This window comes from Festucalex cinctus, chromosome 15, assembly GCF_051991245.1.
Source record: "Festucalex cinctus isolate MCC-2025b chromosome 15, RoL_Fcin_1.0, whole genome shotgun sequence".
Taxonomy (NCBI): Eukaryota; Metazoa; Chordata; class Actinopteri; order Syngnathiformes; family Syngnathidae; genus Festucalex; species Festucalex cinctus.
The window spans coordinates 8065197-8081730 of NC_135425.1; the positions used below are offsets into that span (position 1 = coordinate 8065197).

General features: G+C 38.1%; 1 protein-coding gene and 1 long non-coding RNA gene across 5 annotated transcripts; one reads left to right on the forward strand and one right to left on the reverse strand.

The window, feature by feature from the left end:
• Positions 1-7354: 7354 nt before the first annotated feature.
• Positions 7355-14045, forward strand: LOC144002621 (uncharacterized). 3 transcript variants are annotated; one of them, XR_013278780.1, is made up of 4 exons: positions 7355-7455; positions 8423-8924; positions 10494-10603; positions 12655-14045. It is a non-coding gene; the product is annotated as an uncharacterized LOC144002621 (long non-coding RNA). The 3 variants fall into 3 exon arrangements; XR_013278778.1 differs by having other exon boundaries at positions 10494-10561; XR_013278779.1 differs by having other exon boundaries at positions 8423-8621; positions 10494-10561.
• Positions 11302-16210, reverse strand: thap1 (THAP domain containing, apoptosis associated protein 1). Of its 2 annotated transcripts, none has more exons than XM_077498019.1 (3): positions 15908-16210; positions 15033-15234; positions 11302-12888 (listed from the first exon to the last, which is right to left on the reverse strand). In XM_077498019.1, exons 1-3 carry the CDS (start codon positions 15976-15978, stop codon positions 12490-12492), a joined length of 672 nt encoding a protein of 223 aa, XP_077354145.1. In that variant the 5' UTR covers positions 15979-16210; the 3' UTR covers positions 11302-12489. The 2 variants fall into 2 exon arrangements, with proteins under 2 accessions (XP_077354145.1, XP_077354146.1); XM_077498020.1 differs by having other exon boundaries at positions 15042-15234; positions 15908-16207.
• Between the last annotated feature and the right edge of the window lie 324 nt (positions 16211-16534).

The following is a 16534-nucleotide window of genomic DNA, read 5'->3' on the forward strand; positions in this document are numbered from 1 at the left end:
ATGAGTGTGTGTGATGGTGACATACTCTCAATGTTGATTTGTTCCACTGTCTGTACCTTCAGATTATTATTAGCCAGAAGGCTTACACACACACACACACATACACGTACACACACAAGCATATGAATAATTCATGAATTTGGTAGGTACAAATTTACATTAATCCTGATATTAAGAGACAAACAGAGGGGGATAAAAACTTCACTTTTGGGGTTTCTTGTTGTTTTAACCATTTCTTGTAAAATAACTGCAAAATTAATGTCCATTGGGTTACCCTTAATTTCGTTTAATTTTTGCTGCTTTGAAATTAAAATTGAAAATATTTCAATTTAGCCTTTATGCAAATGACCACTTAAATTAATTGGAGCGTGACCAAACTAACAGTCTGATGATCCACGGAGAAAACACAAAATGGTTTCAGTCTTTTTTCTTTTTTTTTTTGTCAGCAGATGTAAATACAAAAATCTTTTTTTTTTTTTTTTTTTTTTTTTTTTTAGTAATGTCTTAATAAAAATGTACTCTATCATGTTACCAATTTATTTAATGGTGGTTTAGAAAAAAAAAAAAAAGAAGAAAAAAAAGCAAATACTTGAAAAGACTCAACAATTTATCCCATAACAAACATTAAAAATAATTACATCCGGAGTAAAATTGTCGAAAACCTTAATTAACTGTGTAGGCAAAAGAAAACTTCAAATTTTGACTCTCATACATGTATAACATGAAATGTGTATAATAAAACCGGTCTCATCTTATGTTCAATATAGGGCCAATGGATGGTGGCATGTTTGATACCCGATTAATGCGCATTTACAATGCCTTTGATAGAAGAGCATAAACTTACATCTGCACCTCCATAGGTGATAGAAAAAAATTGTCATCCAGCAGCACCTTATTTTCATACTCATAGATCCTTGCAGATATAAGAAGACTGTTTTGTCAGTTGTTGGCCAGAAATGTTGCGCTTCCCTGAGCATTTTAATCTGGCGACACGAGCAGACAGATGAGTTGAAAGTCCTCTGTAAATAGGCCGATTGAAAGACGAGGTGCCAATAAACACATTGTTAAACGTCAATGCCAAGTAGTAAAAACGACTCATTGACTAATCGATTTAAGCGCTTGCGATTTAAGCGCATGCTGATAGCCATTTCATGAGTTTGAATGTGTGGTTCATTCTGAAAACAGTCACATTCCAAATAGAAGAAAGTGTGCACACATTATTTCAGCTTTACTTCCTTTCCTTAAAAAAAAAAATACAAAAAAAAAAAAATCGATATTATAGGTCACATTAATTGAGGAAGGTTTTTTTTTACATCACAAAAACCAGGCAGTTGTACACGAGTGTGTAGACTTTTATCTATCCACTTTATGACATAAAACACTTTTGGGGCAAAATTTCCTGAAAATTATGTTTGTTTAACAAATGATGTAACCTTAAGGCCGGATCTTCTTCCTTCAAATCAATCACACAAAGACAACTGGGTAGTACGCAAAAGGGTATGCTTCGAGCTGACTGGATGATTGACAAACAGGAAGTAAGTACAAACAAGGGAAACTATTCAAATATTGAATAACAAAACATAAGTCCAAACAGGACTGCCACATTGTGTTTAATTAACAGTAGGCAAGTAAACAAACTTGCCTCTTAAGGAAGTGAATATTTTAATCAACGTATGTCCAAAGGGAGCTAATATTTTAACTAACCTACAAATTGACATTTGAGATGCACGCTGTTTGTTTGGTGACTTGTTCAACAAATAAGGCTGTTTAACAGGAAGTGTTTTATTGTTTACGTTAGACGTGATGGACACTTGAGCTGCTTCGATTGGTCCCTTCACATATTGCAGTTTGAAAAACTGTATTATCCCAGTCTGCGGTCAAAACATTAAATAACTTTTTAACCTCTCTTCCATGTAAAAACTGAAAATGATTGCCTCAAGATGGAGGGATTGTGCATTTGTTACTATTCACAAATAATGCAGATATGCAAGTCAATTCAAATACATACATATCCACGACATCATATCTTAGGGCACTATTAAGCCGTTATGATATTCAGTAATGAACCCGCGAATGCATCCTTTCGTGCTCAGTAAACGTGATCCTCTGTGACCGTATGTCAAAGTCCGACTGCCTGCTTTCTTACAAGCTTTCGGGACAGGAAAGGAAGGAATTAAAGTGTCAGACGTGACTCAAACCAACAACACACACCTCAGCTGTGTAAATGCAGAAAACCCACGTTGTTATGGTTACAGCGTGTCACAGTGACGCTCTTTAACCCCAAAGGAGTGATGTCACATGGCCTCCACCCTGTGTGTGTCAGGGTGATGTCAGCAGTCAGAAATTTGTTTACAGAGCACATGAAATACTCAAAAGTCATCTGGTTTATTCACATTTAATCATGTGTATTGTTCACTCTGAGTTAGTTTTAGAGATTTCTCAAGACAAAGATTTGCACGAATTCCAAACATATGAACACTTGTGAGTCCAGTGAACTCAATCCCTGTTAACTGTTGCAGGCTTCTCTTAAAGAACCATGGATGCATTCAAAATAGGGGTGTCCAAATTAGTGCATTAATTTAGAGTTTCTTTTATGCCACTAATTTTTTTTAACACGCGATTAATGACTGTCTCTTACTTGGAAAGGCTGTACTGGGAAAATACATCCACGCCGAAATTTAGTAGTAATACATTTAATAATAATAATAATAATGCATATATTTGTGGAGACTGGGGTCAGTTGTATTTTACAATTTTAAAAATGTGCAGAATTTCACAAGTTTCTTCAAAGATTAGATAGCTCTTAATATGAAAAGAAAAATGCACTGAGCTGTCCCCAATGTCTTACAAATGAAATTATGCCATCTAGTGGCAGAAAAATGACCAACACAAATCAATACCACGCACATTTTTACAGTACAGTACATCATTTTAATTTGAACTCAATTTTATGACTTATTACTGTATCGATGACGAAAACATGCAGCCACATTTCTATTCGTTTAACTGTTTTCTATTTTCATGCTAACGAGTATGAAAACTTTAATTTTATTGTGCATTTAGTACAGATATAAAACTTGTGATTAAAGGCCCGGTCTGCCGTTTTCACTCAGGAAAATGCACTTTTTAAATACAGGATGTACACACTTTAACTTTTTCCTCAGTCTACACATCTGGGCTCATGTTAATGCTTGGTGGTGATTTTGTCCTAAATCCCCAGCCCGTATTTTGCCATTTTGTGTTTGTTTCGTAAACAGTGGGACGTTTCTGTGGAAAGACAGTGTTTACACCCCTCCAGCCAATCGCAGAGCGGGGGGTGGCGTGTCGCAAATGGGGCCGGGGGAATTTGTCGGCTGCGTGACGTCACTCCCGCGGCAATTTGACAGCACGCACGGATTATTTTGTTTTCCACTCACTCACTCACTCACTCACTCACTCACTCACTCACTCACTCACTCACTCACTCACTCACTCACTCACTCACTCACTCACTCACTCACTCACAGAAGCTTACATGTGTGAATGAGTGAGTGAAAAGAAAATCAGTGCGTGCTGTCAAGTTGCCGCGGGAGTGACGTCACGCAGCCGAAAAATTCGCCCGGCTCCGTTTGCGACACGCCACCCCCCGCTCTGCGATTGGCTGGAGGGGTGTAAAGACGGTCTTTCCACAGAAACGTCCTGCTGTTTGCAAAACAAACACAAAATGGCAAAATACAGGATGGGGGGCTGCAGGTTTAGGACAAAATCACCATCAGACATTAAGAGAAGCCCAGAGCTGTAAATTGAGAAGAGGTTTTTAAAAAAGTGCATTTTCCTGAGTGAAACCGGCAGACTGGGCCTTTAATTATGAGTTAACTATTGAACCTGGTACTGTTTCTGTTTTGAACAAATGAGGTAACAAACTATTTGGGCACTATTTTCATGCCCAGCGCGAGTCTACCACACAGCAGCCAGAGCGTCCCAGACACTTTAAAACATACTTTGCAGTTGCTGACTGCCTGACGTCTCAAGCCCGAGCCAATTCCGAATGGCTGACAAAATGGCGCCTCTTTCGTAAAGTAGCTTCTTTGTGTTCACTGTCACGTCATCATTAAGTGTGGCAAACCAGCTCATTTGTGCATTATCGCCAACAAGTTGGCTGAAATGTGGAGTAGAAGTGAAAAAAATATTCTGTATAAATTGGCTCGTTTACTGGTCGCACATGTGCCAGTAGATGCCGCCCTATGTGGAGTGGTGGGCCACTGATCTTATTAGCCAGCCACCAACCAACCACAACACAAATAATAGAATGCAGCCTTTGGTGTTTCGCATTTATTTCATCAAGTGGAGGTTGTTACCCACTTCATCTTTGAACATTTTTACGTATCCTCCAATCTAAAAATGCAGTCTTCTATCTGCGCTAGTGAAGCAAAACCCCAAAAGAAAGACTCCACCCATGCACACAGTTAAAGCTTTGCACTAGACTTACGCTGGAAATGAAAATAGGTCCTTCGTGTATCACTAGCACTCCATTATGAATAGGGGCTACATTCAAAAGCTTTTAACACGCTACATTCATGTTTTTCAAATTTAACTGTTTTATGAATATATTTTGAAAATCAATCATGTATGACACATATCAGGCTCCGGTTTTGTGCAAATTTAGGGGAATAACTTACCTCGATTCTCAAATTGGCATGTGTACAATAGGGATGTAACGATATGGGCAATATCGTGATATTAAAACTGCCACAATATCGTCGTCGTCATGTTCACAATATTTAAAAGGAACACATCTGTTAAAAAAGTCGGGTTATTTCCATTTGTGCAGTTCTAGCACCCTCTAGTGGCTAGTTTATTAGTGCAATTTAATTTTCATTAGGGATGTTTTGGCCTTCTATGTTAAAAATCTATGCTAATTGTCAGATGAAGGGGAACCTAATTTTCTTGTGAAGCGATCAATGTGTGCTTGCATTAGCAAGTAAATCCCTCAATATTGTTATTAGAGATTGTAGGTGGTTTATATGCATTGGTGTCATGCACAAAAGCACATTATTGTGCTTTTTTTTTTTTTTTTGTCGAGCTCTTTTTTTTCTTCTTTTTTACAATTTAGAGTAATCTTTTTTAAATAACCCCCCCCCCCCCCCCCCCAATATTATGATAATTATCGTATTGTGACCTTCATATCGTGATAATATCGTATTGTGATGTTTGGATATCGTTACATCCCTAGTGTACAATCTTCAGGGCATTTCTGAGGTTCCACCAAAGACAGCATTCAAGCTTATCTATCCAAAAGATACTGAAAACATCATTACAGGCAGAATTTATAGGAAGCCCAGCAAAATGGTTTTCATAATTTAGTCAGTGACAAAACAGCCAGTACATTAGGTTGACTATACTGACATAACATTTTAGCGAGCAGTTAATACTGGAGAGAAATGAGCAGTTTCCACATGGATTGCTATTTAGTGCACATGAATGATGCATCTGAACATATTAATTCACAAATCAGTACACATTTACTATTATTCAAGATAATAGCATTTCCCCATACCAGGAATTGAGTTGTTTGCATGGATCAGCAGTATTATGCGCACAGATTAAATAGGTGTATTGAATTAAGGATGTATGTATCAAAGATTAGAAATTATTCAAGGAAAAGATGAAAGCTTCTAAATGAAGACCTTTCTGGTACATTGCTCAGCAGCACCTCGTCAGTAACCGTGAATACTTCATTCACCCTCTGAACTCTTTTTTTTTTTTTTTTTTTTTTTTTTTTTGTCTGCCTGAGGATTGAACCGACATCTCAAGTGTGTCCTCCCCCCTTCTTTTCTTCCTCACTTACGCCTCAAGCATGTTACTGCTGTTTCTGTGGAAGTAGCCGATTATTGGCAAGGAGATCAGACAGTGTTATAGATCTGATAAACGCTGCCAGGCAGATTTTAGATAATGGCTGCGTTTTTATTTATATACATCGTCATTTGTTTGCTAACCTCCACTTACTAGCGATCCTCGGCTGTGTGCTTCAGGCTGAATACTGGGAGTCCAAAGTGAAGAGAATGAAAAGTGAAGCTGTGCGCTTTCTATCTGGGTCAGAGGATGAACAGATTCATCAGCATCCGATTTACATCAGCAGAGTATGAATAGAAGAAAAGATGTGATAGAAGAAGTGATATTATGCATAATGTGTGAGCGTTGCTTTCCCCTTTAAATGTACTATTTAGTGGTGTTAAGTGGCTTGTCAAAAGAAATCATGCTAAACAGCATAAACAGTCATTATGACTTGCATGTGGATAAGCAAAACCATTTATTCATTTACTGCATCATAAGGAGTTTATGTATGTGCGTGCAGCTCAAATTATTTTAAACACTATTTTATTATTTTTAAAAGATTTTGAGCCCCTATTTTCATGCCTAGAGCAAAGCGCAGGCCAACTGTGTGCAATGGTGGCTTTTTATTTCTTGCGGTGTTTTCCTAGACTTTGTACAGGAAGAATTGGATATAAGGTACGTTTGCGCCGTTGTGGGATGGAATATAGCCGACCCCCAGCTAATTGAAACACGATCCCGTCATTCAAATCAGGGTGGTGAAAGTGTAACATGCTTGTCATTGTGGAAATAAATTGACTGGGTTCTGAGAGGTGAGATTGGTGTTAGTATTTTTATACGGGTAAACTGCAAGATCTCCCCTTGCGGATGATGTAGTTAGATGCGCGTATGACATGGGCAATTGGATGCCCACCCAGTTGAGACGCAAGGGTGTGCTAATAAAATATTTTAAGCTGATAAAGATAATAATTTGTTCAATGAATTAATTTCTACAACGACTGAGAGGCTTTGTCCCACACTAAAGTCGTATTTATGAATGAAATCTGATGACATCCGCCACACACGTCCGTGAAGCACCAAAACTGTCTGCCAGTACCTCGAACAAATCCATCAAAATCATGTTACACCACCAGCGCCACTTGTTAGACCTGGTTGTACCGAGTCCAACATCTCATCTACTTTTTGTCAACAAATTGGAGTAATTTTCTCAGTAAAAAAAAAATAAAAAAATAAAAAAAATTGAAACTTAAAGGGATACTTTACTTATTTAGCCATTTTTGGCAGGCCAAAATTAATATTTTGCCTATAATAAATTTGATATTTTCATCATTTTTCATGTACAATTCGTACCTTTAAAAACACATTTTGCAACTTGCTGTCGACTGAAAATGACATCACAAGGGCTCAGGTAACCAATCACAGCTCATCTTGTGAATGTCACATGACCAAACCTAGAAAACTGGTAAGCTGTGATTGGCTACCTGAGCCTTTGTGATGTCATTTTCAGTCGACAGCAAGTTTCAAAAAGTGTTTTTAAAGGTACTAATTGTATGTGAAAAATAATGAAAGTATCAAATTAATTAGAGACAAAATATTAACTTTTTATTCCTATAATGGGCTAATTAAGTAAAGGATCCCTTTAAGGTATGTGGGCCAGATCTGGCAGCATGCTACATAATTTTATATGGACCACAAAGGCAAACCATGTGTTTCGACTTGATGTTTCTTGCTGTAATATCAAAATTGCTAACTGTCTTCACTTTTAATAATGCAAACATTTTTTAATTACAATCTCCCTCTTAAAATAAATTGAAAAACAGCTGAACAAGAGTGGACTTTACTGGATTCTGTTGTGTATATGTGATAATATAACAAGGTCAAAGGTGGCAAATCCAGGTCCAGAAAGTAAAAACCCTCCCACAATTTAGCTTTAGCCCCTGATGCTAGTTCGCTATAGCTCCCGAGCAAGTAAACGAGCACCATGGCAGCGAGCTAGCTAGCTAGCAAGCTAGCTATTTAGCACCTGAACGTAAAAACCCTGCCACAATTTGGATTTAGCCCCTGATGCTAGCTCGCTATAGCTCCCGAGTAGGTAAACGAGCACCATGGGAGCTAGCTAGCTAGCACCTAAAAGTAAAAACCCTGCCACAATTTGGCTTTAGCCCCTGATGCTAGCTAGCTCACTCCCTAGAAGGTAAACAAGCACCGTGGGAGCTGGCTAGGGAGTTAGCTAGCTAGCACCTGGGGATAAAGCCAAACTCTGGCAGGGTTTTTACTTTCTGGATCGAGATTTGCCACCTCTGCAAGGGATTATACAGTATTTATTTTTCATACATTATACAGTATTTATTTTTCATACATACACGTTCAAAGTCATAATGGCCCTCTGAGGGAAACCATAACTACAATGTGGAATTAATTTGACACCCCTGTTATATGGAATATCATTATCATTTCGTTTTTAAGGGATAAGTCGAAATTACAAAAATAAATAAATAAAATGTTTTCATAAATAAAATAAAACATTTGAGATGTATTTCAGTCTATCGTGCCATAAATAATTCAGTAAAAATGTACGATTCCGTATTAAAAAGATGCCATTGTTTTGAAGGGCGAGTGAGCGCAGATACCGGGAGCATCACGTCTACCAGGTGTTCTCTCATCCGAGCAGTCAGCCTGCAGCCTGCAGTTACGACGCGATAACCTTGATGCCACACCGTCGGGGTGGTGGAGTTCGGGGAGGGCAGGTGAAACAGCGTATTGTGTTTTGACTAGACCAGTTCACCTGGATCAGATTCATCCCATGAAAGGTCAGTTCACCTGAGGGGAGGTCACAGAGGAGGTGAAGTCTGCCATCTAAACTGCAGCTCGAGTGAAAAAACGCCACAGCGGAACATTTCACTCGAGGCAATGGATATCAATACAGCAAATTACAAAAACATCAGAATATGTTGTTGTAGAACTTCTTGTGTTAAACATGATCTATTTTTGTTTTTGTGTGTGTGTTTCCAGAACATCTTTGTCATGACAGGTGAAAAGTAGTGATTGGAAGATGAAGCTTAATGAAACATTTATGATATTTTTTAGATGGTGCTCTTGGTTTAAAGACAAATGTAAGTGCAATGGAAATTGATTACATTTCCATTTCATCTTTAAACCAAATGCAGAATGCAGCTGCAAGGGGGAAAAAAACACACACAAGGAAAAATATTCTATATTATTATTATTAATGAAGGTTCTAGTGTCTCTAATGCAAGTGTTGCAGCTTAATGCTGGATGGAGACAGGACACTGTAGCAACGTTAATCTTCTCCAAAACGGGGCAGATATTTCCCAACAGAAAAAACTGGATCAGCGTTTTTAAGAAGAGGCACTTAACTATACAAAAGTTATCTGGGTGCTGGGTGCTGGGTGCTGGGTGCTGGGTGCTGGGTGCTGGGTGCTGGGTGACCCCCCCCCCCCCCCCCTTTTTTTTTTTCTTGTTTCCTTTTAAATATTTTAAATTATATTTTGTAGTGTAGTATTGTTTCACTTTAAATTAGTTTAGCAGGAAGAAAAAAAAGTTCAAAGCTTAAATTAGTAAAAGTTTAGTTGAAAATAGTTGAGATTTTTGATGCTTTAAGTTTATAGTGCTACATACAACAAAATAAATAAATACATGAATTATTTTTCACACATTTTATTTTATAAAATTACATTAAGGCAGCACTATAATTTAATTGCAAGTTAATGCTATGTAAATTTAAGAAACGAAAATTGTTGAATCTGAAAAAAATAAAAATAAAAAAGAAAACCAATTGTTTATTAAATGAAAAAAACCTCCATAAAGTTAGAAATTTTCTCCTCAAACATCGAGTTGCAAAACTACAAAACTGCTCTGCAAAGAAAAAGAAATAGTTCGAGCCTCAGACTTTCATTAATATTCTACACTACTGTATTCAGTTGTTACAATAGTGGGAGAGGCACATGAAGGCAAACAAAAAAAATGTTTGAGGCTTAATTATCGAGTGTCTTCGGAAGGTTTGCACGAACAGCATTATGTGAAAGATACACGGTGTCATAAAACTCCTCCACTGTTCAGAGATGTTTCTCAACTTTTCAATGGCATCTCTCACTACTCTTTCAAACCGTCATCTGTCTTTTATGTCTAGAACACTGTGTGTTTTAAATCCACAAACGAATGCTGTTCCTCAATGAAAGCTGAGTCTTGGCCGAAAGAGCAAGGCGTGTACGATATGTTTTGACATGCACCTGCTCAGTGGTTGTTGGTTTCACCAATAAACATGCTACTGCGTCCCTAATTGGATGAGACGTGCAACGTCTTCTAAAGATAACTATAACTAGAACAGTCCTGTTGTGATTGATTCAATGCCCGCAAAATGGACCCTATGGTCCACCTCACAGCAAACACATAATTTCTCATTTGTTTGACGTACATATTGTGTTTTAGATTGTACCCCCCGATTTATATAAAATTCTTATTTAGCGACCCAGAGTTTTGCATTTTAACATTCTCGGTGACGAGACAAAATTTGCTCACCTAGTCTGTGTCGCCACCTGCTGTCCAAGTATGGTATTGCAATTGAAGGGGTCGTTTTATTATTATTAAAAAGTACCTTAACAAATACCTACTTTGCTCGCGCTGTCACACATACGACAGAAATAATTTCCTTTTTTTTTCAGCTCAAGGATAGGAACAAGAATGTAATGGATATAGCAATATATCCATCTTTTCTGAAGTTCCAGTGCAGGTGAGTTGAAGCCTGTCCCTGGTGAGAGAGACAATAGTCTGGGTAGGTACATCCTGCACTGCCAGACAATCACAGCTGAAATAAAATAAACAATTATTTGAATTGGTATTGAGATTTTAAAAAAAATTACATCTTCTTTACATGTCCATGGAGATTTTGCTTTGCTATAACTAAAACAGGGATTTCATAGCCGATTATCAGGCCATAACCACAGAGTACATGCGAAACCTCACTTTTGGGTTGATTTGCAAGAGAAACTCGAAGAAGAGTTCAAGGACTATCTTGTTTTCAGTGATGAGGTTACTTTTTATGAACACGGTAAAGTCAATGAGCATGAAATCAGCCATGAAATCCACGTATCTGAAATGTTTCATTCAAATTGAGAAGAATAAATCTTCTATAATTCAACATTAGCCCTGTTCAGTTGCATTAACATTGACCCTGTAGTTTCTGTCATATATTTACATGTAAAACAGTGGTGTCCAAACTACGGCCTGGGGGCCATTTGCGGCCTGCCGTCCATTTTTTAGTGGCCTGCGACATATGCTAAAACTGGCATTTGACACAGTTCAAATAGAATAAATATAAAAATGTTTGGAGGTGGTCAAAGTAAGAAGGGAGGGTGTCAAAAAACACAGGTGCTATTAAAGGTTATTTTAAAACTAAACTAACGAAAAAACTAAAATTCAAAACAATTTCGTTAACGAAATAAAATAAAAACGAAGATGCTTTTTAAAAAAAAAAAAAAAAAAAAAAACTGAAACTACATTTTATGTTTACAAAACTAAAATAAAACTAACTATAATTATAGCAAAAATGTCCTTCGTTTTAGTGTTTGGTAATTAATTTAATGCATTTTGCCTTTGCGGATGATTTTAAATGTGATTTTTAGTAATTTATTTTGATATAAACCAGAATAATGACGTGCCCCATGGTGTTTTTTAAATATTGCGCACAAGTAATACACATTTAAAAAAATAAAATAAAATAATGATAATACTGAAACTAACTAAACTAAAACTAAGCATTTATTAAAGAACTAAAACTAACAGAACCACCCTGAAAACTAATTTAAACTAACTACATTTAAAAAGCAAAACTCAAAACAAAATAAGAAATAAATGAAAAATTCCAAAACTATAATAACCCTACTGCCATATTACAAATAAATTGATTTATATACTATAGCATTTTGCTAAATATAGCAAAAGCACAAATAAATTATTTGTACAATTTTTAGGACTAAACACAATTTCACTTCATAACATTTTGTGGCCCTTGCATCCTTCTGAGTTTCTGTATGTGGCCCTCAAATGAAAAAGTTTGGACACCCCGATCTAAAATATCAAATTTTACAAAACACCCAGTAAAATGACATTGATAAGAAAAACTGGGAATATGATTTTTTTCGGTTTATTCTCAGTTATTATTATTTTTTAATTAGTCCTTAGGAGGTTAACCTATTTTCTGTTATAAAAAAAAACAAAATAAGTAAAGGTAGCACCAAAATCCACACTCTAATATTAGCACACTAGCAGGCACTGAATTGCGCAATTGGAGGCCTCTCAAACGTATGTTGAGTACAAAACGTGGCATGATGACTGAAAGGTAAGCCTGACTGTCCAGTGTTCCAACAGACCTTCCACACCAGTAAGGAACACACTAAACAACATTTTGTCAACCTTAACACGATACATAAGTAGACCGCAGCTGACTTTAACCGACAAACTTCTGTATGTGCAAAACTGCATGTTGGCACACATTGCCACTTTAGCAGTCACTCAGGAACATAGTTGGAAAAACTGAATCATTTTTGTTCCATCTTCCTTCTGCAGACAGCATGGAGCATTACCTTTACTTAACTCAACAGCTCCACCAAGTGTTCAAGAGCAGCAGTACATTTTAGTCAACTTCCCCGTTTCGTCCTATTACTCGATGCCTTTGAGAGTGTGGTAGATGTGTTTGGGTAAAATGACATAACCGTCGCTGAAAGCGGCCGGCGCTTCGCGTGCCATCCTGACTGTCTTGCATGAGACCCTCAGGCTCCTGAGCTGCCTCTCCTGACGGCGACACTTTTGCTGTGTTGTTTTCAGCTTCTTCCTCAGCAGCTCCAACTGCTCCTCCAACTGCTGGATGCGCTTCTTCTGCCTCGCCGAGTCTTCCGCAGTGTAGTTATGGTCGCAGGAGACGACCACGGTGTCACTGAGGATGTCAGCTGGATTCATTACAGGCTCAGACTCCACCTCCTCTATGACAGTGTCGGAGGTCAGAGGAAAGGAGAGGGGGAAGTGGATCTCGGAGGGGAAGGGATCCTCCAGACACTCTGGCTGTCAGAAAGAAAAAAGAAAATCTGGATTTTTGTCTTGGTGAAGAAAATGGCAAGTTCTGCTCAGCAGGAGAGATGTTATGTCCACATCATATACCAGCAGGTTATTAGCGTTCCCTGTAAGAAACGTGATTACTCGACCTCCTGGTAAACAAGTCATTCATCCAGTATATAACGTAACAGACACTTGGTCTCAATGCTGAGGACATCTTAATGTGATAACTGTTTGTTTATTTATATTTAATATTACTGACCCCAAATCCGAGATGCTTTTTATTTACCGGTATATAATTTTAACAAGTTTCAGTGTTGAGAAGCTGCACTCAGCCCTACTCACAGGCAGTGCCGCCACTACCCCTTTGGGTGCCCTAAGCTTAAAAGTGTGATAGTGCCCCCTAATTTTATTTGATTTTTTTCGCGGGGTGGGAGGTATTTTCATGCAACGATAATAGTTTGCGTGGCTTAAAGACCCAACCCCAACATTTTGTTGCACCCCACGGACGGGTTCAAACAAGTTTTGGCAGACCAGCAATCATTCGCAATTCACACGTGTTGGGGTGATCAAAAGATGACACGATTGATTGCTGCTTTGGTCTGGTGGCTGGCTGCACGGCTACTAAGTAGCGGCTAAACTGCAAAAATAAAATAAAATAAATAAATAAATAAATAAAAGTACGTCGGCAGCCGAGGTACCACCAGAAACACGACAGGGACTATTACATTCTTGTCAAAACTGTTTCATCTTGGGAAGATGATGCCAAGGCATGGCTTGTTAGGCTGCGCGTTCGGTCATTGTTTACTTCCTTTTTCTTTTACTTTCTGTTTACGATTTCAACTTGTAAACCGCCGAAGAAAAGGGAAACCTGCTCTGATTGGCTGATGTCACGTACGTTTCCATCACTCGCTGATGCTCCCAGCTTCATTATGATATCACAATTCTTTATCATGTACCACGGAGCCCTATTTATGTTGCCCTTTGGAAAGTAATCGATAGAGTGTGGGATATTGTGAGGCAGATGTGTATGCTTCGAAAAAATATATATTCTGAGTTTTATGAGAAATTTAGGTTGCCATATGTGGCTGTTCTGATTTTGGTGTATCTATGACAGAGATTTTTGATCTGGAAAATAAATTATAAATTTATTCCAAGTACCCCCAGCAATGAGCTCATGTAATATTTATTTCTGTTTGATACATTGAAAGAGTTTTTTCCATGTGTGTTTGAAATTTCCAACTGTGTGAGTGGTCATTGAACGCACCAAGACCTTCCTGCCAAACGTGAATGAATGACTTGCTTCGTTTTCGTTTGCTTCTCTGCACGCATCTCTGGATCGTAGAATGTAAGCACCCCCCGCCTTCATGTCTTTAAATGAAAACAAACGTAGTAATTTCGCATCCACTGTTTGCGCGACGAGTGACTACTCCCCCCCCAGCACGCGTGTTAACGGATGCAACATGTCAAGTGCATGCGTCCGCCGTGCCCACTGGCAAATGGGACCCCACACACATGATGGTGCCCTACGCACGATGTGTGCTGTGCGTATAGGGTGTGGCGGCCCTGCTCACAGCCAAACTAGATTCATTTTTTGTAATCTGAAAGAATAAATAAATCATATGTCAGACTGCCATGTGTTCATAGCAAATACATTAAAACCAATATTGGAGCAAACATCATAAATGGCTAAAATTAAAAGACAGAATCACCACATTGCCATTATTTAAGAGGAGATAAATGAAGTTAGCAATGAGAGAGATGTGTGCTCAGTCTCCTCGTGTTATTTTGCCTCAGCTATTGTATTCAGATATGTTATTATTCTTATTTATGTAAATTGTTATTGCTGTAAACATGATGTTTTAATAGAAGATAATTTTGTCATGGAGTGACAATCAGCCAGAGCAAGCAAGCGAGACAGAAGACATGCGCAGAGAGAGAGAGAGAGAGAGACAGAGAGTGAATTTGAGTTTCTTTTAAGTGGCTGTAATCCATCATAATTACAATTAAAAGTAATAAATAGACTACTAAAAAAAAATAAGAAAAAGAAAAACACTTTTTCCACGTCACCCTAATGTACTGAGACATCGGCACCTATATACATAAGAGAAAAAAAGCAAGATAGAGACAAACACACTTGGAATTTTGCTGACCTGCTTTACCTTGATGTCGAGGTTAAAGTCGAAAAGCGAAGGCACGGCATTCTCCTTTAGCACACGGTTATTGCACTCTCTCTTGAAGCAGTCTTTAGAGAAGTGCTGCGAACAAATATTACTGTACTTGGTTGGCTTGAAATTGTTCCTCCTCATTGCTGCCACCCATTTACCACAGATGTCCGGACGCGCTAGGGGAAACCTGAGTGAACAATGACAAGTGCATAATGGTATGAAACTTTTTTTTTTTTTTTAAAGAAAATTGTATTATATTGTTTGACACATTCATGAGAGGGATGTACAGTATTCATAATTTCAAATATGGCAGAACCTCACAGCATGTTGAGGATTTTCTAATATTTTATCTGCCTATATATTCGTAAAAATGCAAATATAGCTCATTTACATATTCAGTTTCACATTGCTTGACCCCCTGGGGTGAAGTAAATTTGTCATTAAACGTCACATCCAAGACGACTCTACTATAACGAAAGATTAATAACTTTAGTGGACGCCATCCTGACTTGGCTTTAATATCTTATCAACTATATCCATGTTCTATATTGCCCAGCTATTTACCATTATGACAATGACGGCATATTAATTTTAGAGGGTACGTTCTAAATTAAAAGGATTGCATTCAATTGAAATAACCTTGATCGAAGTGAAGTCGGACAACAAAGTATAGACAAGTTACGAACACGACATTTGCTTGCATTTATCTGAAGCCACCGTGAGACAGAAATGCCATAATGTTAAAATACAATAACGTGAATTGTGAGCAAACGATGACGCCCGTCATTACGTCCCCTTCACAATCCATCATGTCTGAACAGCTAATGCTAATGATCAACACATAGTTCAAGTGAACTCACTTGTGGAAGGAGATCTCTTTATCTTTGTGATAACGGTTTTTACAGCCGTAAGCTGAGCAAGTCTGAACCATAGCTGCTATCCCGGCAACTCTTACTCGGACTGCGTGTCCACGATTCACAAAACCACGCTACAGTGCCAGTTTTTTTCTCCCCACTAGCTTCAGTGCCACTAACAATGATGGCGGTCGTAGCGTGATTACGTTTTAGTCACGTAAAATGTTCCAAGAGTCGATTGGCTACTACCTGAATCTTTGCCATCCAATGAATTACCTTTAAACCCAGTACTGTACACTAAATAGTGACGTCACTGTTTCGACACTAATGCTGCATTCGAGGATGGTCGGAAGTCGGAAATATCCGAGTTCAAACCAGGAAGTGCGTCTGGGAACGCCCCCTTGAACTCGGAAATTCCACTCGTGAAGTCGGACCCCGACTTCACCGACGGACTACAATGTGACGTCACGGTGAATGGCAAAACACAATTTACTCGAGTATAAAACTAGCTAGCTTTGTTAATTCATAAATATTCGCCATAACTTCATATAACGCAACGTACGTGGCAGTATTGCCGCTATATCCCTACATGAAATTATACGGTAAACTAATTAACTGTACGGAATGCTTATG